Source organism: Myotis daubentonii, chromosome 5 (genome assembly GCF_963259705.1).
Source record: "Myotis daubentonii chromosome 5, mMyoDau2.1, whole genome shotgun sequence".
Lineage (NCBI taxonomy): Eukaryota > Metazoa > Chordata > Mammalia > Chiroptera > Vespertilionidae > Myotis > Myotis daubentonii.
This window is the reverse complement of record NC_081844.1, coordinates 84,032,301-84,058,528: the sequence shown is the minus strand read 5'-3', so window position 1 is coordinate 84,058,528 and position 26,228 is coordinate 84,032,301. Positions and strand designations below refer to the sequence as shown.

General features: G+C 40.8%; 1 protein-coding gene across 11 annotated transcripts; it reads right to left on the bottom strand.

Annotated features, from left to right (window-relative positions):
- Positions 1 to 231: 231 nt before the first annotated feature.
- RNF14 (ring finger protein 14) lies at positions 232 to 21,778 on the bottom strand. 11 transcript variants are annotated; one of them, XM_059698725.1, is made up of 10 exons: positions 21,404 to 21,777; positions 20,513 to 20,829; positions 17,895 to 18,067; positions 16,086 to 16,255; positions 14,431 to 14,582; positions 11,120 to 11,647; positions 9,081 to 9,309; positions 5,180 to 5,352; positions 3,233 to 3,363; positions 232 to 1,667 (listed from the first exon to the last, which is right to left on the bottom strand). In XM_059698725.1, exons 4-10 carry the CDS (start codon positions 16,237 to 16,239, stop codon positions 1,607 to 1,609), a joined length of 1,428 nt encoding a protein of 475 aa, XP_059554708.1. In that variant the 5' UTR covers positions 16,240 to 16,255; positions 17,895 to 18,067; positions 20,513 to 20,829; positions 21,404 to 21,777; the 3' UTR covers positions 232 to 1,606. The 11 variants fall into 11 exon arrangements, with proteins under 11 accessions (XP_059554708.1, XP_059554712.1, XP_059554713.1 ...); XM_059698729.1 differs by having other exon boundaries at positions 20,513 to 20,600; XM_059698730.1 differs by lacking the exon at positions 17,895 to 18,067 and having other exon boundaries at positions 21,404 to 21,778.
- Positions 21,779 to 26,228: the final 4,450 nt, after the last annotated feature.

Here is a 26,228-nt window from a genome sequence, read left to right as displayed (position 1 = left end):
TAGGTTATGTACAACACTCTTTGTTCATGTATTTTCTTGATATACCATCCTTTACCAAGGTAATTTATTTCTAGGGCATTCAGGGGGTTACCCCAATTTTCATTATAATCAGAGACAAAAGTACTCTACCCAAAACTTCACCATCTTAAAAATGGCTTATAACTCATGCCTCAAAAATAAGACTTTACAAGCCTTTGGCGACAGAACACGTATCATCAAACTCTGCTCTAATTATAAGACAATTTTTAAGTTATTTTTATTTTTAAGATTAAGCATCCTCATTGACAATCCAGAAATAGTCACTGCTGACTCTTTGGATACACACACATAAAATGGTTAAAAATGATTCCCCAATTTTCAGTGACAAGGTAGGAAAAAACATTTTCATAGCTGCAGCTGAATTCTGCCCTTTTCAAAAAAATCTTATTTTGCTACCAAACCAAAAGGAAAGACAATTTTTCAAAAAGCTAACAAAACCCTGAAATAGGGATCTAGGCAAGCCAAAAGGGTGCTGTTGCAAAAAACAGGTGGGAAACCAAACTCCCAAAGCACATTAGAGAAGACCTATAGAAAGAATTTAGAAAGTCAGGACTGAACTACAGTAGTGTGGAGTTCAAAAAGCACATAATTGGAAGCTCAGCTTGTTCAGCTTGGGAATGAATATATTAGGCTTCCTCTTATTCCAGCAACAGAAATAAAAATAGGAGCTGATATTAAAACTGTCCTTACCAACAGAAGGCTGGGTGAGGGTAAAAGAGAGAATGTAGAATGAAGGTGGCAAAGACAAGTTGTTTTGAATCTAGGCTCTACTGCTCAGGAAAGCTGAACAGCGCTGAAATTCTTCTGAGCCAGTGTCATTAAATAACAGATTTGGCTCAGCATCAGTGAACTATATACCACCTGCTATATCTGTGACCCACATTATTTGTGGTATTATAGAATATTTTTTAAATTATAAATTTCTATTCTGAAAAGCAGTATCAGGTGACCCACATTATTTGTGGTATTATAGAATATTTTTTAAATTATAAATTTCTATTCTTAAAAGCAGATCAAAATGGCACTGGGCCATCCAATCGGCTATAAAGGGTTCCCTCCAAAAAGAACTCAGCAGAAATTTAGGTTGGAAGGAATGTAACATGGAGTAAGATCAGTCTCTTTGTACAATTTTAATAAGGCTTCTAACCACCCCAGCCGTAAGGAAGACTCCCTCAGAAGTTTAAAGGGATGATTCTCAGAGATAAAAAGGTCTGTAAGTTGAACTCTTGACCCCTTCTCCTTACCTAAAGCTTGGGGAAGAAAATAAATATTTAAATTTTTAACTATTCAGAGTTTCGGGAACATAGTAATATTTAATATTACTTAGTTTTCATTTTCGGAACCTTTGGCTTATAATTTTCTCCATTATGTTACACTGACAAATGTATGAATGTGCCTTAGTCAGTAGTGCCACATGAAAATGTAAACCTCATTCTCATCTTCTACACTGGAAGTGTGAATGAATGGTAACCCTAAATATCCTGCAAATATCCTGAGTTACTCTGTATACTCAGCAAAAGATTAGGGCAAACCATTTCACTTCCACGTCTTGAGCAGTAGGAATGAACTAGTCTTCTTCAATCTCATCTTCCCAAATATCTTCATCAACATCCACAGCATAGAACAACCTGGAAGCATATAATAAGGTATAATTTTATAAACTTGAAAGAAACTATAAATAATTTATTTCCTTGTCTCAAAAATACTTTCTGTACTCCTCAGATAACATCTTTATCTTTTCCTCTCCTTTAATCTTCCACTGAGAAGGACTAAAATATGGTCCCTCTGAACAGCTAGCTGCCTTAAAGCTTATTAGAATAGCCCTTTTAGGATCCAGACACTCCCTAGGGCCAGGGATAAGTAATGGAAGATGAGTGTCACAAAACTGATACTCAATGCACACAATATGTGGAATAAGCCAAGACCGGGGAAATCAAGCAATCTAGAAGTTAAACTCTTTTGAGACACTATAACTTTATTACATGCTAATCACTCCATTCTATCGTCATGGTCCATGCACTCTCCATTTTTAGTATGTTTTATAGTTACCAACTTGTCTTCCTTTCCTTATGTTATCTCTCTCTCTTCCTTCCTCTCTGAAATCAATAAAAATGTATTTTAAAAAAAAGAAATAGATGTTTAAAAAAGAGAGGCTTAAGAGACAGAACCAAATAAAATGACTGAACTTGATTAGATCCTGTTTCAATAAAACAACTTTAAAAGATATTTTTAGGGATAACTGGAAGGTTCTTAATAAGTTTATTAGCTGATAATATGCCATTGTCATTAATCTGTTTGAGACTTTTCATTGATTTTTTTAGAAAGGAAGGGAGAGGGAGAAAAACATTGATCTGAGAGTGAAACTTGATGCTCCCTGCTGGGGATCAAGCCTACAACCTGGGCATGTGCCCCGAATGGGAACTGAACCAGCAATCTTTCAGTGTAGAGAATGACACCCAACCAACTGAGCCACACCGTCCAGGTCTCATTAATTTTTTTAAAGTATTCTTATATCGAAGAATTTTCTTAGGCCATACACATGGAAGCATTTAGAGATGAAGCATCCTATCTCCAACTTAGGGTCAAGTACTTCAGCAAAAAAGTTAGAGAACAAACATTAGAAAGTTTTAATTAAAAAACAGAGAGAACAGGTCCAGCCAGTGCGGTCTAGTGATTGAGCATCGACCCATGAACCAAAAGGTCATCAGTTCAATTCCCAGTCTGGGCATATGCTGGGTTTCTAGCTCCATCCCCAGAAGGGGGCATACAGGAGGCAGCCAATAGATGTTTCACTCTCACATCTAAGTTTCTCTCTCTCTCTCTCTCTCTCTCTCCCTTCCTCTCTCTAAAAATCAATAAAAACATATTTTTTTAAAAAAGAGAATATGGCAAAACACTCTCAATTAATAATTTTGGTGGACGTTATCCTACTATTCAGTCTTATCCTTTCAACTTTTCTATTTAAAATTTTTTACTATAAAAAGCTGAGGAGGATAAAAAAGAAGAAGTTTTCCAGGTAGCATATTTTCATCATAAACCTCATTTTCAAGAAAATAATATAAAAATTCACATATGTGGGAAGTGTGTAAGAGAGTTCTTTAATAAGCAAAGCACTAAGTCAAACACTGGATCTGTGGTCTGCAAATGAAGGGCCAAAAACTGCTGCTGAGCCTGGGGAACTCTGTGTACATACCGGTTAAAACACAGGGAAGCAGGATCAGTGAAATGTTTATAAGGGTTTGCTCTAGAGAGAGAACCCATGCAAATCCAACAGAAATATTGCATACAACCAGTACATGTCATCTTGTTACATCCATCTAATTTCTGGTGGGAAAGACAGAAAAGGAAAAATATCAAGGCTATAAAAGCAAAAGAGGAATGCACATGCCAAAAAGATTCAGTATAACATTCTCCTACCAGTGGTTCTCAACCTGTGGGTCGCGACCCCTTTGGCGGTCGAATGACCCTTTCACAGGGGTCACCTAAGACCATCCTGCATATCAGATATTTACATTACGACTCATAACAGTAGCAACATTACAGTTACGAAGTAGCAATGAAAATAATTTTATGGTTGGGTCACAACATGAGGAACTGTATTTAAAGGGCCAGAACGTTGAGAACCACTGTCCTAGTCCTAGTCCCTTTCCTCATACAGAGCTGAACACTATGGTAGGTAACACATTGATAGCTAGTTAATGCCAACTCTTTTGCATTACAGGTGAAACAGGAAATATTTAGCAGGCTTTCCTACAACTAGATACTTAGCAAGTTTTCTTCTGATAAACTCTAGATACAAACCAAATGCACTATATTGTAAACAGAAAATGTAGTTAGATTAATTAAAATGTTTGGATCTAATATATGTGATTTTAAACTTTTTACATAAATCTAAAAAACATTTGGTATCAAGTCCTCCACTTTATCATAGGGCTGAGATACATCAGAAGTAGTTAAATTGGTTAAATAGAATGTCAGTTTCCTTAATGGCGTACTTAGGGAATGACCACCAGGTTCAGTTCAGATATACAGTAGTACCCCCTTATCTGCAGTTTTGCTACTTATGCTTAACCCATGGTCCAAAAATACAGAGTGGGGCAAAAGTAGGTTTATAGTTGTGAGTATGCAAAAGTTTATTTTTGTATTATTCATTAATTATTGTATTATTTTCCGTATGAACAACTGTAAACCTACTTTTGCCTCACCCTGTATGGAAAACTTCAGAAATGAACAATTCATGTTTTACATTGTACACCATTCTGAGAAGTGAGATGAAACCTTGCGTCATCTCAACCAGGGCGTGAATCTTTCCTTCTCATTAGCCTGTTTCCATATCGCAGCACTCATATTCAAGTAACCATAGCCTAACACTACATCACAATCCTATATAATTCACCTCATTTTGTATCACTGCACATCATCTCAAGAGTGAACACAGTACAGTAATATATTTTGATGGAAAAAGATCACATTCACATAACTTTATTATAGTATAATTATTCTATTAGTTATTGTTAATCTCTTACTGTACCTAATTTATAAATTAAACTTCATCATGGGTATGTTTGTATGTTTTGGAAAAATACATAATACATATATAGGGTTTAGTATCATCCTCAGGTATCTATTGGAGTCTTGGAACATATCCTCCACAGATTCAAGAGGACTACTGTAATGGATTGACACAGTAGAATCAAATACAAAGATATATTTTGATTTTAAAACATATTAAGATTTTTGTCAAGAAGCAATAGATTTATATACATTTGGGAAAATGTGCCCATTTCTTAAGCATATACTTGTTAAACAGGTGTGTTCAATTCCAGGATAAAAAGTTCTGAGAAGAAGTCAGGCTTGATTTTTTAAAAATCACATAGATGAGTCAAGAGTTGATTCTGGCTCTAGGATGGCTTCCCATTCAATTTTAAGGGGGGGATATAATGTGAGAACAACTGTCACTGTATGAAAGCACTTTGAAAAGGGACATCTACATACATTTAAAATAGATGACAATATTAAGTTGTTAATTTACAACTTCCAAGTAAGAGGGTTTAATAAATACCAAAATGTGTTTTTTTAATTAGTCATAAAATTAATAGGCTTCTTGAGATGATCGTAACATGCCTGTGAGTCTGTTTACCTCTATGGGAGTCCCACAATTTGGGCAGTTCTTTGAGTTCTTTTCTAGCCACTCTTTACTTTCCATTTCTTCCAGTGCCTTCTGAATCACCCTCTTACCATACCTCTGTTCCAGAAATCTTTTATTGTCCTCATCTGCTTGCAGGTACTCATTTTGTAAGTCTATTAATTTCTCTAGAAAGTGAAATGGAAAATTAACTTTTATATAACTTTGCAATGCTGATTAAAAACTATTAAAAATGGCTATAACCTTTGACTACTCAATAATGCTACCTCTGGGACTTTATCATAATCCAAAGTAAAGTTATATGCATGGAAATGCACATAACAATAGCAAACAAATTAAATGTCCAAGGAAAGAATTATGTGCGAAAGAGTCATTTGTGACATAATATTGTTATTAAAAACTTATAGTTAGGATGGCTACAGCTCAATTAAAATACTCATTACAGAATCCAGAAAAAAAGCGTAGTTAGGTTATGACTAGGTAAAGTTAGACATGCACAAATAACAAAGAACAAAAAGGAATCCTCCAACTAGAAAAGTTGAATTTGGTAAAGGTGGTAGAATAATAGGTTATCTTTTCCTTTTGATTTTGACTTATTAATGTTGATATGTTTGTACAATTAGTGGTGTACAGTTAAGGACTGACTTATCTAAAAAACGCAAAGGTTGAAACAGACACTGATTTTCCACTAACTCAGCATCATTCACCATCTATATACAGTGGGGCCTTGACTTACGAGTGTCCTGACTAACGAGTTTTTCAAGATACGAGCCAGCCGTCTCTCGGCCGATTTTTTGCTTTGAATTGCGAGCTAAAATTCGGGTTACGAGCCAGCTTCAGCTACCCCACCGCTAGTTGGCGCAGCGAACCTCACAGTGAACGCCACATCAGCCCAGCATCACGTGTCTCACTCGTTCACTTCTTGATTTGACATATGAGTAATTTGAGTTACGAGCTCCGTCACGGAATGAATTAAACTCGTAAGTCAAGGCCCCACTGTATATATAAAAGCCTAAGTGACAGGCCGACAGGCCCACTGGCCGACTGGCTGGTAGCTATGACGCACTCTGACCGCCAGGAGGCAGACGCTTAGTGCAGGAGCTGCAGAGTGACAGCAACTTTGCAGAGTGCCCTTTTGCACTCTGGGAACCCTCAGAGGATGTCGGACTGCTGGGCGAGGGACACCACCAGTGCACAAATCCATGCACCAGGCCTCTAGTTTGATAATAACAAGGTTTATCAAATAAACAAAAGCACCTTTGGCTTAAGGGCAAAGGCGGTTTAATTTGGTATATTAAAAAAAAGTCAGTGAATAAATTTTATCACTCACAGCTACTAAAAAGTTCCTCCTGACACCTTTCCCCTTGATACTCTTCAATCTGATTTCTATTTATCACTTAAATGAATAGGCAGCTATTCCCAAAGCCTTTACTTATACACAAAAGGCTTTTGTTCATAATCCTATTATCTTAATTTTTCAACAGGATCAAGACTCTCAACAATGTTAACTATTTTGTGTTCCTAGGTATATTAAGGACAAAGGTTATTGCTCTAATGTTCTCAAAATAATAAAAATGCTAGTATTTCATATATTTTATATGGTAAAATCTAACATCTATAAATATATTTATATATATATATAGAGAGAGAGAGAGAGAGAAAGAGAGAGAGAGAGAGAGAGAGAGAGAGAGAGAGAGGAAATCAGATGCCAAATTTTACTGAAGCCCCTAAGTCTACCTTCCATTTTTTCCTCAAATGCTGTGAAACACGTGAAATGTACTTTAGCCTCTCAATGCTAAGGTTACAGAAATCTAATAAATGGCTTATAATTATGCTGTGGTGAGTTCTTCAACCCATCTATTGGACCACTACAAGACTCTGCTGTAGGCAATGGCAGCACCTACTCATTCTCCTCAAGGTATTTTCTTGAAGATAATAACATTCTAACAGTGCCAACTAGTAACTATAATAATAATAACGGCATTAATAATTACCACTTTGCCCTAGTTGGTTTGGCTCAGTGGATAGAACATCAGCCTGTGGACTGAAGGGTCCTGGGTTCAATTCCGGTCAAGGGCACCAAAAATCCTATATAATAAGGAGCTAATATGCAAACAGTTGTCACACCCTCACGCCGTAAGGGCTCAGACACTCAACACTGGAAAGAGAAAAATGGGGACCAGCCAGGCACTGATGAGCTTGCGAGAGAGGAATGAGGACCAGCCAGGCTGCAGCCCGGGAGAGGGACAAGCCACCCGCCCCATGGTCCCGGGTGCCAGTGGCTGCGGCTGCGCCTTCGGCCCAGGAGAGGGACAAGCTGCCCGCCCCACGGTCTCCATGGTCCCCATGGTCCTGGGCGCCAGCGGCTGTGCCTGCGGTCCAGGAGAGAGACAAACCACCCGCTCTGTGGTCCCGGGTGCCTGCGGTTGCAACCCAGGCGAAGCCGCCCATCCACAGTCCCCTGCGGCTGCAGCCGACCTGGGCAAAGCCGGCCGGGGTCCTGGGTGCCTGCGGCCGGCCAGAGGGAGGGAAGCCCGGGTCCCGGGTGCCTGCGACCAGCTGGAGGAGGGAATCCTGGGTCCCAGGTGCGGGGCGAGGCAGAGGCAGTTAGGGGCGATCAGGCCAGCAGGAGAACAGTTAGGGGTGATCAGGCAGGTGAGCAGTTAGGAGCCAGCAGTCCCGGATTGTGAGAGGCAGTTGGACATCCTCCAAGGAGTCCCGGACTAGAGAGGGTGCAGGCCAGGCTGAAGGGCCTCCCCACCCCCCCCACACACACCAGGCCTCTAGTAAATAAATAAAACTAGTTACCACTTTGCCTTTTACATGTACTGGCCCATTGTTCTCAAAATTATCTATGGTGAAGGACTAGTTTTTCTCCCCTACTCTGTCAAGGACCAATACTTTTATTTATTTTTTAAAATATATTTGTATTGATTTTAGATAGGAAGGGAGAAAGAGAGAGAGAGAAACATCAATGGTGAGAGAGAATCATTGACCAGCTGCCTCCTGCACACCCAGGGTATGTGCCCTGACTGGTAATCAAACTATGACTTCCTGGTTCATAGGTCGATGCTCAGCCACTAAGTCACACTAGCTGGGCAAGGACCAATACTTTTGAAAAATACAATCAAATGAATTTCTTCCTTACAACAACCCTAAAGTAGCTATTATCATCATCCCTGTTAGTTTGAGAAAGACCAAGTCCATTTAAATGAGAGTCCAGTTAAATCTATGTCAAAGGCCTGCCTTCTCAATCCTTATCTAGATCAGAAATGGCAAACAGATTACATATCTTGTGTCTACTTCAATAGAGGATGGCTTTCTGAAGTGCTGTGTTCAGGAAGATTCTGAGGCCTCCCTGATCTCAATGAGGAAACACTTGATGACTGATCAGACATATGTGCCATGGAAACAAGAGTGACAGCTATGCATCTGCCAGCCAGAACAGACATTATTTCACGTCCATAGATAAAAATGACCTTGCCATTCCTTCCCTGGACTGTTGTCCCCTGATATCTGCATGACTTGTTTCCTTAATTCCTCCAAGTCTTTACTCAAATCACTTTGCCAGTGAGGCTTCCCCCTGGCTTTCCAAAGTAAAATCCCAAGCTCCTTCCCCTTCAGAACATTTAATATCCTATCTCTGCTTTATTTTTTTTCCTCCTTAGCACTTACTATCATCTGATATTTTTTACATGTTTGCCTGTCTCCTCCACTAGAATGTAAGTTTCATGAAGGCATTTGATCACTAATATATCCACCGAAGTGAGGACAGTATCTAACACAAAAGTTTCTGTTGAATAAATACTTCCAAATGGAAAACTCAAGTGATGAGTTTGGGGGGTTTTGGTGGGGAATGGGGGACAAGAGAACTGAGTTCATTGATACAACTTACCTGCCGTGAGCTTACATGGAGAGACGCCGTGGTAGGTCAATCTGCATAAGGTACAGAAGGCAAAATTGCAGCTGGAGCAGATGCCCATGGTGCAGCCAGGCTCCTGCATCACAGGCAGCTGGCAGCATGGGCGGGGGCAGTACACCACATCTGCCATCAGGTCCAAGGTGGACTGGAGAAGCAGCCGATCGTAACGGGCAAACAACTCTGCTTCTACTAGCTCTTTGACCTGGAGTAAAATATTTTAAAACACAGAGGTTTGACAATTTCCCAACCAGTTCTGTTCCTGAGGATATACTTAGGCTGTGGGGCAAATCAGATGCACATAAATGAAACCCCTCTACCTCACTTCAAGATCAAAACAAGCCCAGCTGGTGTGGCTCTGTGGCTGAATGTTGACCAATGAACCAGGGGTCACGGTTTGATTCCAGCTCAGAGCACATGCCTAGGTTGTGGGCTCAATCCCCAGTAGGGGCATGCAGGAGGCAGGCAGCCTATCAATGATTCTCTCTCATCACTGATGTTTCTCTCTCTCTCCCCCTCTCACTTCCTCCCTCTCTGAAATCAATAAAAATATATTAAAAAAATAAGATCTAACCAAGTATGGCAAGTCTGTATCTTGACTAAGATGGTGGTTACATGGATCTACACATTTGTCAAAACTAAGCAAACTGGCCCTGGCCGGGTAGTTCAGTTGGTTAGAGCACTGTCCCGATACGCTAAGGTTGCAGACTTTTTTTTGTTTTTTTAAAAAAATATATTTTATTGATTTTTTACAGAGAAGAAGGGAGAGGGATAGAGAGTTAGAAACATCAATGAGAGAAATCGATCAGCTGCCTCCTGCACGCCCCTTACGGGGGATGTGCCCGCAACCAAGGTACATGCCCTTGACCGGAATCAAACCTGGGACCCTTCGGTCCGCAGGCCGATGCTCTATCCATTGAGCCAAACCAGTTCGGCAAGGTTGCAGGTTTGATCTCTGGTTAGGGTACATACAAGAATCAACCAATGAATGCATAAATAACTGGAACAACAACTGATGTTTCTCTCTCGCTCCCTTCCTCTTTCTCTAAAAATCAATACATTAAAAAAAAAAACAAAAAAAAAACCTAAGCAAACTGTACACTTTAAATAGGTACATTGATGCCTTCATAAATTTAATTTTTTAAAATCACACCAAGCAAGCTGTCCTTATGTTACCGTCTATTAATGATTCGGTTAACCTTCCAAGGGATACCCCTTCAGATCCCAACCTCACACAAAGACAGGCAGTGATTCTCCAAGGTCGATGGCATTCTAGTAAATATACAAAATTAAGTCACCAGAATTATTTTACACCTTTTCAACATTCATCCCTGCTGAGGACTGCCCATTCTGAGGCCAGCAAAGAAAGCATTTATGTATGCTTAAATGGTAAAAACCATAGCATTCTTTTAGGAGTGAGGATATTTTTTTCCATTGCGTTTTAGAGATGGTAGAAGGGAGGAGGGAAGGGGAGAAAGATAGGAGAGAAAAACATCAATGTGAGAGTGACACATCAATTGGTTGCCTCCCATGTGTGCCCTGACCAGGGGTAAGGATTGAATCTGCAACCCAGGTACACGTGCAGGCTGACGCTCCAATCATTGAGTAACGTTGGCCAGGGCAAGCATTCTTTTTTTAAAACTCCTTTCTTTTATTTTTTAAAAATATATTTGTATTGATTTCAGAGAGGAATGGGAGGGAGAGACACAAACATCAATGATGAGAGAAAGTCATTGATCTGCTGCTTCCTGCACGCCCCATACTAGGGATAGAGCCCACAACCTGGGCATGTGCCCTGACCAGGATTAAACCCTGACTTTCTGGTTCATAGGTCGACGCTCAACCTCTGAGCCACGCAGGCTAGGCAAGACCAGAGTATTATTGATGGATACAGTGAAACAACTTGTGGGCTGGCTCCAAGATCTCAGAATGCCCTGATGAGCCCTAGCAAGGAAGTTCCTGAGATGTCCCCCTTTGTGAAATGAAAAGTAGGATGCAGCTGTCGGTTAAGTTACCTGACCAGGAGTAGCCACTGAAGGGCACTTGGGTTCTGGGCAGTTGAGGCATTTAACTTGGCCATCTTTGATCTGGATTTCAAAGTAGTCCTTCAGACAGGCTTTGCAGTACACATGTCTGCACTCCAAGAAGTGCATGCATTCACTACCCAGCTTCTCACAGAAACAGATATTGCACAGAAACAATTTACTATTAAAGCATTTTATCTGCTGAGCTTGATCAAAGTCCAAGATTTCCTGGATCAGACTGGACAACGATTCCACATCCTGCACGGCTCTCTCATCCACAACTTCTTCTTGGTCTACAGCAGATCCAGCTGCTCCTCTACAATCTAGCTCTGTGTTGCCAGAGGCTTGAGCCGTCCTTCTCTGCAATTTTTTCTGAGAACCGATCTTGAGCTCGAAAGGAGAGACAATATTCAGGTACCCTAGGGTCTCTTCCTTAAGAAACTGCATCCAGGCAAACAGGACCACATTGCCACGGTGTTCTTCCCACAAGTTGTCTAAGTGCTTGCAGAGAGCAGACAGCTAGGAAAAAACACATGAGGATGCAGTGAGTTTGGAAAGATCATGATGCTTTCAACTCCTGATTTCCCTTGAAACTTTAAGTTAGGCTCTCACACTTCCTAAAATGATTTTTTTTTTCCACTGCTGTGATACACTGTGCTATAAAACAGCACCAATATTCATTCTTATTGGATCACTTCTTAAATTATTAGCAACATGAGCCATAGTAGAAGACAAAGTCAGAAGCTAGAGGAAGTACCATGAAAACAAGAGAGATGGTATGACTGAACATGTAGAACTAGGTTTACATATGCTCCGCTGAATGGAGGACTTTCTCTGTTCTTTAACTGTCCTTTGTGTTAATATTGCTATACCTCAGGTAGGGGAAAGAGATCCAGTTCTAAAATTAACTGTTTCTATTCCTGTCGAGCCTTAGCCCTGTAGATACCCTGCAATAATAGTTAGAAAGAGAACAGTTTAAAGGTTTTAAATTAATTCTTCCAAATCCTATCAAAAAGTCAACTCATGAAAAGATCAGTAACAGGATCCAACCTCAGAGTCCTTGTTACTCAGATTTACAAGCTGGTTTTAACTAAGCAATCTGGGCTTATCCCAGAACCTGGTTAATGGGGGCAGACAGACTGATATTGAACCTGGACATGATTACAAGCCTGCAATGTGGTTTGGCTGCCATAGGGAAAATTCACACTTTCTAAGGTAAGCAACCAAAGTTTAAACTATTTCAACTTTTCTACCTTAGAAGTAGTCTGTTTTATTTGAATGGCAAATATAAGAGGACTCTCTATTAGAAATGTGAAATATTTGTAAGCAGAACTTAGGAATTACAAGCAGGTTTTCTTTTTAGGCAAACAAAAAAATTAAGTCTTCCAGATGCAAATAGATTATGTAAATTTAAATAACAAGTGAACAAGGACTACATTTTCTGTTCCTTGCTGCTCACTCAACTCTACACAGGCATGAACTTAAACCACTAGTGATTTTCCACATTTACATGAATATGCTTATAAGATCAACCACACTTTAGAAACCTGTTGAAACCTGTAAAATGGAGTAAACACTAAAAGGGAAGCTTTGAGTTCTGTTTGAGCAAAATCCAATGAAGAAGCCATTCTCTTCCATCCTCTTTTCTCCAGCCCCTTCTCAAAAGAGGCATCAGGGATATACATAAATGTGAAAAAGGGGAGATAGAAAGAGGAAAAGAGAAAAAGAGAGACTGTGCATGTATATATATTGGGAGAGGAATAATGGAAACTATAAGAAAACTAAGCCTAGTTCCCTTCTGTTTACCAACCCCAATTCAGTGAAAGACAGGTCCATGTGTCAACTTCACTATCAACAGGTGAAATTCATAATGCCAAGGACTCAGGGCCCAGCAACAAACAAGAGCTGAACCAAGAAGGAGTATAAAAGATGAGTTAAATGTCAATTACATACACAAAATTTTTATTTGATAGAAAATCCTACTGTAATTTTAGCTATATAACATAAAATAATGAACAACTCTCCTCTCCTACACCCTCCAAAGCTAGCATTAAGTAGATTCTATTTGACTGAATCTGAAACTACCTACAGCCACACACCCTACTAATCTGTCTTTGTGTGGTACGTGTGTGTGTGTGTGTGTGTGTGTGTGTGTGCATATGCATACACACGCATGGATATAAAGTATCAGGAATTCTCTTGAAAAATGGGACTATAAATATCTAAATAATTTAGTCAACTATCAGTGATCTAAATGTCAAATAGCCTTTAATATTGGGAAGTGGGCAAATAATTCACTGTCTAGCATGTATTGCCTCTGGCACAGCTATTAGAATGTAACGTAATACTCCTTTTTATTCTATGTGTATTATCTTTTTTTAAGTTTAATTTTGTTTTTAAAGCTCAATTTTACAAAAGCACTCTTATCTAAAGATTAGACTATTGGGGCAGGGAGAAGGGAGGGAATGAAAAATACATGATCAAAAAGGAAAAACTGACAAGCTGTTCCTTAAGGTCAATAACTCTGACAGCTTTTGTCTTAATATACATCAATCTATCAATCTTCATCATGACTTCTAGAAAAGTAGCTGCTATTAATCCATTATCTACCTCAGAACACTATATTAGCTTCAAGTCATCTTTATGTCTCAATCACAAGTTAAGGTTGTTACTAGAAAGGGTTATATAATCTAGAGGAAGTTACTGTTCATAATATAAGGTCTCCAGCCTTCATGAGCTATCTATAGGAATCATATACATTTCTATTTGTGTGTAATCATATCGTGTGAGAGACCACTCAACAATTATTTGTTCTTATTATTCAGAGCTTTAAAAATAAAAGCACTTATGTTTATTTAAGAAATGTGTTTATTCTAACTATAATAGATCAATTTTAGTCCTCCTAATTACAATTAAATCTTTCTTTTAAGGAATGGATAAGAAACTAAGAAAAAAAGAGTAATTCCAACATCTAAGGAAAATGAGGAGAAACTTATTGTTTCATCACAATACAGAGTAAATGGGAAAATAGCAAAAAAAGAAAAGAAACAATATACTTGATTAAAAATTACTCCTATTGCAATTCATAATGATTAATAATTTTAATACTGCCATTTCTTTCTAAAGCACCAAACATTTTCAACCCATTAACATTAGGATTCATGAAGGCAAGGGGAAAAAATTACAAAATCCAAAGCCATCTGTTCTCCATGCATTGAAGTCAAGATCAAGGTAGTCTTCAATTAAAGATGATTTTTTAAGTTTCTAAAAATGGATAAGAGAAATTAAGTTTCGGGTCTAACCTGAGTTGGTGACAGCCATTTGCCACTAAGTGTGAATGAAGGTGGGGAGGAGGATGGATAATCTGGTGGCAGTTCAAAGTTCAGCACAAGTGGAGGCAGAAAGCAAATGGTGTATTCAAAGCCACTATTCTGGAGACACTCATTTGAATTGCCTGAACCAAAAACAAAGATTAGAAAGGATCAGTTGGTCAATACTTGAGTGTCCATTACTGTTGAGCAGTGCTCAAGAAAGACTTAATGTTTTTGTTGAGGGGATTAAAAACCCTCCCCCAAAGCACTTTCTAGTTCCTAATTTTAACTTCTTAGCCGCCACTTAAAAAAAAAAAAATCTTGTAAGCCCTTGAAAAATCTACTAAGCACCATGAAATTTATAATGATGATACACAACTTACTCTTGTATTCACTTTTGAGTACAATTCCTAACAGTAAGAGCAAGTAATACACAATGTTTTCTTTTGTTATTGTTTTACATTAGATGATTAAAAACACAATCTAGAGAAAGGCATGTTTTTTCCTATCAAAGAGCCATGACCTACTTAGATCAGCATGTATCAACTACCCATGAATCATAGTTGGGACAATTTGTTCCAACATAATGATCTCAGGCTTGAGGACAAGATACAGCACACAACACAAAGTTTCATTTTACATTATCACACTTTCTTTTCTCAATGCCTTTATAATAGAAATATTTGAGAAAGTGTGTATCAAAGTCTCCTGTAAATGTTTGTATCAAATAAAGCAGTTTTTTGTTTTTCTGAAGCAAAGGGTCACAGAGTAATAGCACATGTCGCATGTTTATAGTAGTTTAAATCAACGGTCGCCAACTGGTGGTCTGTGAGGTCCAAAAGGTTGGTGACCACTGGTTTAAGGAAACCTTTGGAGCAGCGGTCGCCAACTGGTGGTCTGTGGACCACTGGTGGTCCATGAGATCTGAAAGGTTGGTGACCGCTGGCTTAAATAATTCTGGAAAACAAATAGTATTAACCACCACCATGATACTTTAAAGCTTCCAAATGTTTTCGCATACATTATTCAATTTCCTCTTTTATTATCTCTATTTAATAGCCCATGAGTCGTGGCTGATAAACTGCTAGTTAGAAGATTAGAATGCATGAATATGAGGATAATATCCTAAATTCAATGGTCAAAAGGTGGAATCAAACTGAAAACTGTTTACCTCCCAGTTCAATTTTCACTTAAAACAGAAACATGCACTAAATCTGTAATAATACCACTTATCACTGATGCTTAAAAACACAAGGTGATAAATAATTTAGGTTTCAAACTCATAGATACAGCGACAGACTAACAGTTGTCAGAGTGGAGGGAGGAAGGGGGGCTGGTTGAAAAAGATGAAGGGATTAAGCAGTATAAATTGATAGCTACAGAAGAGTCACAGAGATGTAGATTACAACATAGGGAATATAGGTAACAACAGCAATAACTATGTATGGGACCAACTGGGCACTTGAAGCATTCGGGGACCACTCTGTAAAGTACATAGAATTCTAACCACTTTGCTGTACATCTGAAACTAATATAGAATAATACTACATGTAGACTGTAATTGAAAAACAAATAATTTAAGTTTCACTAAGAAATTGAGAATAATCTTTATTTAGAAAAATCAGTTTAAGAGAACATTAACTAACCGCTCACAAATATCTTGAAATTTTGTGGCAAGTCCAAATAGATCCTTGTTTCTCCACCTTGGACAGACTCTGCTTTTCTAAATTCATCTCCATCATAAATACTCGCCAGGGCCAGCAATTCATCCTCCTGGGCTTCTCGGTCTTCTGCCGACATTTAATTTTCTGAGGAGCTAAAGACAGTTACATCAGTTAAGAACAGGAAAGGCTGAGTTTGGAAAAGTCTAGTAGCACACAAACACGCATACACACAAAAATTCCTCAGGCCCTAACCGGTTTGGCTCAGTGGATAGAGCGTCGGCCTATGGACTGAAAGGTCCCAGGTTCGATTCTGGTCAAGGGCATGTACCTGGGTTGCAGGCACATCCCCAGTGGGAGGTGTGCAGGAGGCAGCTGATTGATGTTTCTCTCTCATCGATGTTTCTAACTCTCTATCCCTCTCCCTTCCTCTCTGTGAAAAATCAATAAAATATATTTTAAAAAAAAATTCCTCAGAAAGAAGTGCAAAGAATAAATCAATATTCTCACTATTCTGCTAAACTAAAAAATGACAGGCATGTCTAATATTCTAGTAGCTTTGCAATAGTAACAGCCTTTTTTTCCAAAAAGAATGACTTTGGTGCTTCTAACTGCTGACTTTATCAGTTAATATAACTAATTTAGGGGAAAAAGCATAATGTAAAAAAAATTTTTAAGGACAAATCCCAAATTAGTTTGGCTTGTCCACTAAACCTAGCAACATGCCCTGCCCACGAAAGAAGTCAAAGTATATTTGATATACTTTTAAAAAATAAATGAATTTTTTAAATCCACAGGAATCTCTAAGGCAGGTTTTCTCAACATCAGCACTATTGACATCGGAATAAATAATTCTATGTTGTGAGATGCTGTCCTCTGTATAGGATGTTATAACAATAACCCTGGCTTCAACCAACTAGATACCAATAGCATGCCTTTCCCTCAAGAGTTGTAACAATAAAAATAAAAAGTAAAAAAGAGAGTTGTAACAATCAAAAATATCTGGACACCCTAACCGGTTTGGCTGAGTGGATAGAGCATTGGCCTGAGGATTGAAGGGTCCCGGGTTTGATTCCAATCAACGGCACATGCCCGGATTGTGGGCCGCTCCCCAGTAGGGGGCGTGCAGGAGGCAGCTGATCAATGATTCTCATCATTGATGTTTCTATCTCTCTCTCCCTCTCCCTTCCTCTCTGAAATCAATAGCCAGATATTCTGAAGGGACAAAATTACTCACAGTTTAGAAAACCCTGTTCTAGAAATGTTATAGGTACAGATACTATATAAGAGAATTAGGTAACTAAGGAAGCAGCAAAGTAACATTAAATTTTGGAAATACCAAATTTTGTCAAATCAAGTTTAAGATTTATCATTATTTTAGGTAACACAAATATGCTACAATTAAAGTATGAATCAATGCTTTTTAATCACAGCAACTAAAATATGCACCAAAATTTCAGATAATTTAAATGTAAAAAAATATGAATGAGAATCTATGAAAATAGTTTAATCAAAACAACAAAAATTTACCATTCTGTCAATTAAAATATTGAGACTATAATTGCATTTGCAAATATTCTCCCTCTTAACAAAAAATTTTTTTATTGAAATGTATAAAACTAAGTTAGGACATGGCTTTTCAGATTATAAAAGGTGACACTACAAAATTTAGACAAATTCATTTAAAATAATGCCACTTTCAAAAAATAATTGCTCCAACATATGAAAATGGTTCTGCTTATGCTGCATCCCTATCTAAGACAATGACATGTTCCATTTGAGGTCAGTTAGTACCTGTTAATAATAACAAGAAAAGAATATGAACACTGCAGTCTATTTCAGTTCAGAGTCTGGAATTCATGCAAATATCCCATTTATTCTCCAGATGGTGGAGATGAGACTGCTGAAGTTGGATAAGAGGCCAAGATGTGGAACTCATACTAGATATACTATAGAAATCCTGCCATCTACAGAAAAAAACACAAAATATGGTGTTAGCACCCTCTCCAAATTTAAATTCTGAATTTCCATTATTGCCACTTAAATCAAACACAATCAATCCTAATCTGCAGCTGAATACTACTCTCCCAGAACAGCGAGTCACATGGTTAAAGGGGCATTTGCGTGTATCCAGCAGAGAGAGGTCTTATCTGACATTTTCAGCCTTGGGAGGAGCTGAGAAGGACCACTAAGGTAATGAGACAAGTCTTATCTTACTGATTTCAGACCTGGGAGGAGTGAGAAAGACCGTCAAGGTCATGAGAGGAGAGTACATCACAAAACCCTTGAAAAACATCTAGTTTTTGTTTCTCCTTTCTTCAGCTGCTGCTTCTGTTCCTTCATTTCCTATCCCCCTCCAGTTTTTCCTCTCCCTGCTAATGAATTAATCCTGCAAAGGGACACTCCACATTAGGTAATGTAAGCATGACAGTAGGATATTTAAAAGCACTTACACACATGCACACAGGCAAACTTTTTTTTAAGAAACTGTTTATTTTCTGTCAACCTTATTTCCATTCTGTTAAGAGTTTGTGGAAGAACAGCTTAAGACCATTCAGGAGTTGTTCCTACCCATCCAGTGGCCTGAGCAGTGGTGGCTGCAGACCAGCCTTCAGTGGCAAGCTGAGCGCTCATCTTCAGTAGGAAACTGCTGAATAGGCAGAGGGCACCTACACGCCTTCAGACCAGTCTGGGACCTCAGGTTGAGCAGCAGTGAAGTCGGGAGCTGGAACAGCCCATTCACTCTGAAATTTCCTTTTCAATCTCTTGAGGATCTCTGCAGAAGTAAAAATCAGGCATGACCTCCCATGGGTGTTCACAGGAGGTGGTGCCATGCATGCGCAGAACTTCCCGGGCCAGCATCCACCGTGAGACCCACTGAGTTAGCCCGCTGGTTGTTGCAAGGGGGGGCAATGTCCACATAGTACAGAGGAGAGTCTGTGTTACACAGAGCAATGGTGGGCAGGCTAACATAAGACGCCTCTGTGAGAGGCTGGTGGTCAGCCCAGGGATCAGAAGTCTTGGCTCCAAAGGCTGCTTGGATGCGGTTAGTGAAGGTTCCAGGAGTGAAGTGCCCAGAAATAGGAGTAGGTCCAATGGCAGCCGCAAACTTCAGCAGAGCTCACTGGCCAGTGTTCCTGGATGATATGACACTGACATCAGCGGGGTTTTCAATGGTGACAATGGCATGAGCTGCCAGCAAAAGCTTCTCCCAGGTTCTCTTCAGATTTATGATGCAAATGTCATCACTTTCCCTTTAGTAGATGCACTGTTCCATTTGGAAGTCAAGATTGGTGCCACCTCAGTGGGTTCCTGCTGCAAGGAATTTGAGGACACCCTCCTCCTTTATTTGCAGGAAACCAAGGGCTCTGGACAGTGTGAAAGTTTCCCCTTAAGTTGCGTGGGAATCAAGAGCAACACTGTATGGGCCCCCCTCAGGGTAGCAAGGAAAAGACTAAGTTCATTCTAAATACTTTAGAGCCCTAGCTGGTTTGGCTCAGTGGATAGAGCATCCGACTGCAGACTGAATGGTCCCAGGTTCGATTCCGGTCAGGGCACATGCCCAGGTTGTGGGCTCGATCCCCAGTTGGGGGCGTGCAGGAGGCAGCCGGTCAATGATTCTCTCTCATCATTGATGTTTCTATCTCTCTCTCTCTCCCTTCCTCTCTGAAATCAATAAAAATATATTTAAAAAATAAAATAAATAAAAAATAAATGCTTCTGAGCTGGGAGTGGGAGTAAAGGGAGGGGTAGCCCATAGATGAGTTATGGAGAATCCTACGAACACCCCAAAATTATGCAAAAGTATGATATGAAACCATAATTTTAAAAAGATTCTCAGATGTATGACTCTCAAATAAGCTATAATTAAATTCAGAATCAATTTACATTTATTGAGCACCTACAATGTACTGTATTAAGTCCTTTCAAATGACCTTATTTAATTTTAAACAATTTTACCAGATGTAGTAATTAAGCTTAACTAATTAAGCTGTTTCTTCCTACTTAAATATTTATAAGTGGGGTGAGAGATGAATTTATAGTTTATAGTTTCTGGTTTTAGGTTAGTTTTCTCCATGTCTGCACATTAGAGCCACCTGAGCAATTAAATCAGGTATCAGTGATCTTATGTGCCGCCAGGAATGAGATCTACCCCATCACACCCCAGCTTCTGAAGCTGCCTTGGGGGTTCCAATCCTTTAATTCAGGTCGCTGACCTACATTTCCCTCTGATTCTATCCACGTGGCCTTCCAGACCCACCTCCAAAGCCCCTACTCTATGTAGAAATTTCTAATTAGATGCCATGCCTGTCTAAAAATCCAGCAAACTTTTTTAATGTAACTTTCCTATGACACTGTCTGGGGGGCTGACGCCCGCCTTGCATGACAACAGTTTGCACTTCCTCACCTACCAGACCGCGTAAGTTCCTTAAGGGTGAGAATCACGTCCTTTGCGTGTGTGTACTGTTCTCAGCATCTGGCAGTGCCTTGCAGTAGACACTGGAAAAAATCAGAAGTGCACTGGAGTGAGATGCAGTGTGCTGAGACCGGGAGCCAGAGTCATACAGCTCAGTAACTGCTCTGCCACGTCCCACTAGAAGCTGGAGGTTGGGTTGGTGTCACAGGAACAGCAAGAACACAGAGGAAATGGGGACGAAAACTTTGCTTGAGGTGATGGGCCCACGATGCAGTGTGCAGATGATGTTTTATTGAGCTGGACACCTGAAACCTGTATGTCAACCCCAATAAATTCGATTTAAAAAAAGAATGTCAATTTTGAGTTATGTCAATAACTCAAAAACAACAATAACCCAAACCAGCAAGAACAGTTAATACTTGGTGAGCTCTTACCGTGCGTAAGCCCTTTAAATGCATTAACTCCTGCTAGAGTCCCACAACCCAGGAAGCAAGTGCTATCACTATTTCCATTACACAGATGAGAAAAATTGGCATTTTAGGTCCTTTTCCGGCCCAAGGCCACACAGCTCATTAATACGTAACTAAATCTGGATTCAGCCCACCCTGTTTCTTCACCGGTAACACAGGACCCAGAATAAATCCTGGCGCAATCAGACAAGAGATAATCCCAGGCTGACATTAGTTCTGGCAAACTGGAAACCGCTACCCTGCGGAGGGCAGCCCCTCCTCCGCGGTTCCCTGCGGCCCGGGAAAATCTCCTCCCTCTCCCGGGCCACACCCGGGGACTCCGGAGCCGGGTCAGCCCGGCACCGAACCCGCACGCCGCCGCCGGCGCCTCCACCGCTCGCCAGCCCGCGTGCAGAGTCGTAGTCCGTGCGACTCACCTACACCCGGGAGCAGGCCCAAGCCGCGCTCGCTGCCCCGCGCCGGGACACAGGGCGCAGTGCGGCCGCGCGAGGTCCCGCGGAAGCCGGGGCTGGACCCTCCGGTCTTTCCGCGCCCTGGGGCGGGGCGCGGTCTTAGCCGGGCCGGACTGGGGGCGCCCCGTCCGGTGTCTGCGGGGGGCTGAAGCCCACTGAGCTGCCCCGGCCCGGCCGCCCTTCTCGGTCTCGCGTGCACCGAGCGCTGGCCCCACCGTTCCTTCCGGCGAGCCGACCGTGCCGGGCCCGAAGGTTCCGCCCTCCGCCCTAGCCCGAGGCCCCTCCAAGCCTCTCTCCCGACCGGTCCGGAGACGCCCGGCTCAACCTGCGCACCGCCTCTTCCGCCTTCGGAGCTGTCAGCTGAGCCAGGTGGATCCGGCTGGGCCCGGCGTGAGGACCACTCTGCGCAGCCGCGGCGTCCGCCCAGGCCCCTCGGCCGCCCCCCGCAGGCGGAAGGCTGCGCTGCAGGCGGGACCACCGTCACTCCTACCCCTGCCGGGCAGAAGTACTCCGCGTGCCAAGAAGTCGATAGAAAGGCGGATCTGAGACCCCGTGCCCAGCGGGCTCCTTTCAGTGGTTCTGGGATAGGGCCCGGGAATTAGGGTTTGTACCAATCCCAGAGGGGATCGCGAGGCGGCGGTGTACGTGAGGCAGACACTCCCGTGACAATCCTAGACTTGCTCCTCCAGGGAGACTGAAGCAAGCCTCCTTGCCCTCCTCTGATCCCAGCTGCCTTCTTTAGAAATGCTGCCCATCTTCCTGGCACCTCCAAGATGGAAGTATTCACTCATTGTTCATTTTATAACAATAATAACTGTAGGAGACAGGCCTCTGTGTAGAATTATTCGGCAGCATAGGCAACCGTTAGAAAAGAAACAGCCTGAATTTCTCCAGGGCAAACGGGATGGGGGAAGAGGGCGAATGGAAAGGGTATGAGAACGAAGAACTGTGCCCATGACCAATAGCACATTTCCCAGGAAGATCCGCCTAGACTAGAGTCTAGGGCCCCTAGACAAAAGGAGGTGGAGAGATTAGAAAAGGCCCTAGCCCGTTTTTTTAAATAACCCAATTGGAGACAGTAAGACCGAGGCGATGTATGGGGAGAGACTGTTAATTCCTTAGTATTCAGCCAATGAGGAGGGTCTCTCCCACCATGGAGTTAAATTGCCTGTGATCACTGCTCTGTGTGTGTCTGCCTGCCCACAGGCACCAGCTCTCCAGAACTTAGTTTTTGTCATGCTTTATGTCTTCGAGTCCAGTTATTTGAATTCAGACAGGTGAGAATTTCTCACAATAACTATCAGGTGAGAATTTCTCACAATAACTACTGAGCAATTAGGATGCTTCAAGCACTGTGCTAAGTGCTTTATGAACATTGTCTGTCTTCACTATAACCTTACGATTTAGGTACTATTTGTTATTCCCACTTCATAAATGAGGAAACTGAAATTTAGGTTCAAGAACTTACCAAGGGGCACATGCTTATTCAGAGACTGAGCAAGAATTAAAATTACATTTCCCCTGCCTCATGCCATATACAAAAATTAACTCAAAAAGGATCAAAGACCTATATGTGAGAATTAAACTAAGTATAAAACTCTTAGGAGGAAGTGTAGGAATAAATCTTCATGAACTTGGATTAGGCAATAGTTTATTAGATATAACACCAAAGCACATGCAACAAAAGAAAAATAAGTTGGATTCACCAAAATTAAAAACTTTTATGCTAAAAAAAAACACCAACCCACTATCAACAAAGTAAAAATACAATCCATAGAAGAAAATATTTGCAAACGATATATCTGATAAACATCCAATATCCAGAATACATAAAGAACTCCTACCACTCAACAATAAAAAGACAAATAAATCAATTTAAAAATGGGCAAAGGATCTGAGTAGCAATTTATCCAAAGAAGATATACAAATGGACAGTAAGTACATGAAAAGATGCTTAACATCATTAATCATCAGGGAAATGCGAATCAAAACCACAATGAGAAATGACTTCACATTCACTAGACTGGCTATAATACAAAGACAGGTAAAAAAAGTTTTGATGAGTTTGTGGAGCAATTGGAACCCTCATCATTGCTGGTGGGAATGTAAGAATTGTGTAGCTGCTTTGGGAAATAATCTGATAGTTCCCCAAAAAGTTAAACATATAGATATAATAAGACCTACTCCTAGATATACACAAGAGAATTTAAAACATTTGTTCCCACAAAAACCTGTACACAAAGGTATAATTATATTTGTATATATTTATTTGTATACTAGAGGCCTGGTGCACGAATTCGTGCATGGGTAGGGTCCCTCAGTCTGGCCGGCGATCAGGGCCAATTGGGGCCGGCCAGAGGGAGGGACCATGGGAGATTGGCTGGCTGTGGGAGTTGGGCTGTGGGAGCACACTGACCACCAGGGGTCAGCTCCTGTGTTGAGCATCTGCCCCCTGATGGTCAGTGCGCATCGTAGTGATTGGTCGGTCGACCGGTTGTAATGGTCGCTTAGGCTTTTATATACATAGATAGTGTACACAAATGTACACTATAACAACAGTATTCACAACAGCCGAAAGGTAGAAACAACTCAAATGTTCATTAATGGATAAGTGGGTAAACAAAATGTGGTATACTGGTATCTATACGATGGAATATTACTCAGCTATAAAAACTAACTAAGTACTGATACATGCTACAGCCTGAATGAACCTTGAAAACATTATGTGAAGTGAAAGAAGTCAGACACTAAAGACCACATAGTGTATGATTTCATTTACATATATGAAAAGTTCAGAATAGACAAGTCCTTACAGACAGAAAGTAGATTAGTGGTTGCCAGGGGCTGAGGCAGGAGGACATGAGAAGTGACTGTAAACGGAGATGAAGTTTCTTTTTGAGGGTGAAAATATTGTGGAATTTGATAGTGGTGATGGTTGCACAACTTTGTGAATATACTAGAAACCACTAGTGTACTTTTAAATGGTGAATTTTATGTGAATTGTATCTCAATAATTTAGGTACAGGGCACATTTAAGTAGGGTGCTGAGATGTTGGTTCTTGCTTCTGGGACCTGCTCTTGGTCTAATGATCTGCTATGGCCATCTTGAAATTCTTAATAATTTTCAAAAAAGAGGCTCTACATTTTCATTTTGCACTGGGCTTCAGAGATGTGAGATGATGGAGTTGAAGGCTAGGAGAGGATGGGGTGTGTGACCTTGGCCAGAGGTCAAGACCCAAGGCATGGGGCAGAGAAGCAGGAGTGAGTCACAGACTATGTCTGATACCTGCAGGTACTATGTTGGGGTCAGCAGGCCTCCATGGATGCCTGCACTTGTTCTCATCCATTGCTGGCATCCGCGGGAGACAGCCTCCTTTTCAATGGCCATCACTCACAAGCACCGCTGAAACAAGCCTTGGCATGGAGCGGGGCGCCAGTGTGGAAGGGAAAGCCCTGCCCCAACTCTGGGAGAGGAATGGAGAGTGGTGAGCCCACCCCAGTACAGAAGTGTCACTGACTTCCTGCTAGTCTCTTGTCGCTGTGTATTCGCTCACCCTCTAGATCTTAAAAGTTTTACTATTATCACATGAGAATCTGAACAATTGGTTTTTCTTTCTTTTTTTTTTTTTTAAAAAAAAGCTATTACATTAAAAGAACAATTATAAATGACTATCAGAGTGCTACTCATGTCCCAGGTTCTGCTCTAAATGCTGTGCATTGTCTAAGCTAAACTGTACAGCAGCCCTATAACATAGTTACCATCATCAACATCCCTATTTTAAAGCGAAGGAAACTGATCACAGAGAAATGACGTGACTTGCCGCTGGCACACCGATGGTAAATTACGGAGCCAAACTTTGAACTGGGCAATTGGGGTTGAGAGCCCACATCATTAACCCCGAGGCTATGCTTACATCTAGTTAACACTTTGCTCAAGGAAAGTGGTCAGCGAGGTTTATAAAGAGAAATAGCCAGATCACCTCCTGACCAGCTTCCTGGTCAGTGCAGCTCAAACAGTACCTCAGGTCATCCCAGGGTTATATAAAAACAGATGCCTAAAAAGGCTTGAGGTGGCTGACAGTATAAAATGTTTTCTGTGCTTCTGAAGCAAGTAAAATTTGATTTACAGTAATAGGCACAGAATGATCATGTTTATACTTGCAACCTGGCATTTTATTATTATTCCCCTGAATAACAGTGAAAAGAGTTTTGTAACCCCAAGGTAACACGGCTCTGTAAGAAGGAAAGAGGGGTGAGATTTAGCAGCGGCTGCCATCATAAATCAGTGTGCGGTTGCTTCTCTCCGAGCTCCAGGCTCAACTCCTGGCTGTCAAAAACTAATAAAGGGAAGCCCCATGAGAATTAATGTAACGACGGGAAGACTCATTTTCCTTCCTGCAAGACTTACCTTGCTGAAGCAAGGAGAGAATTAGGTTGATTAGATTCTCTGTGAAGAAAGAAAAACAAACCAGTGGTTTGGAGGAGAAAAAATGTGGGTCAACTTCAGCTACTTCCCTTGCCAAAAGAAATATATATATATATCCTTATAAATGCTGAATTCCACCAAATAAATGAGAGCCTAGATGACTGAATAAATTAATGAGTGAGTGTGATCCAGGCTTCCTCCAGGGTGGTTCTTACAGTCTGAGAACAGTGCGATCCTGGATCACCAGAAATGCTGAAAACATAACAAGGCCAATCAACACAGTCAGCCTCTGAATATTCATGCACAGATGATGCTCCCAGTCAATATGTTTGATCTTTGTGTTTACTCATAGATGTTCAAATT

Excerpts from the sequence above, each read along its gene's own strand:
- RNF14 (XM_059698730.1), bottom strand. The coding sequence starts at position 16,239 with ATGTCGGCAGAAGACCGAGAAGCCCAGGAGGATGAATTGCTGGCCCTG. Across the intron at positions 9,310-11,119 it reads CAGTGGCTACTCCTGGTCAG|GTCAAAGAGCTAGTAGAAGC; the intron begins GTAACTTAACCG and ends ATTTTACTCCAG. Across the intron at positions 3,364-5,179 it reads ATTGTGGGACTCCCATAGAG|AAATTAGATGGATGTAACAA; the intron begins GTAAACAGACTC and ends CTTTCCCACCAG.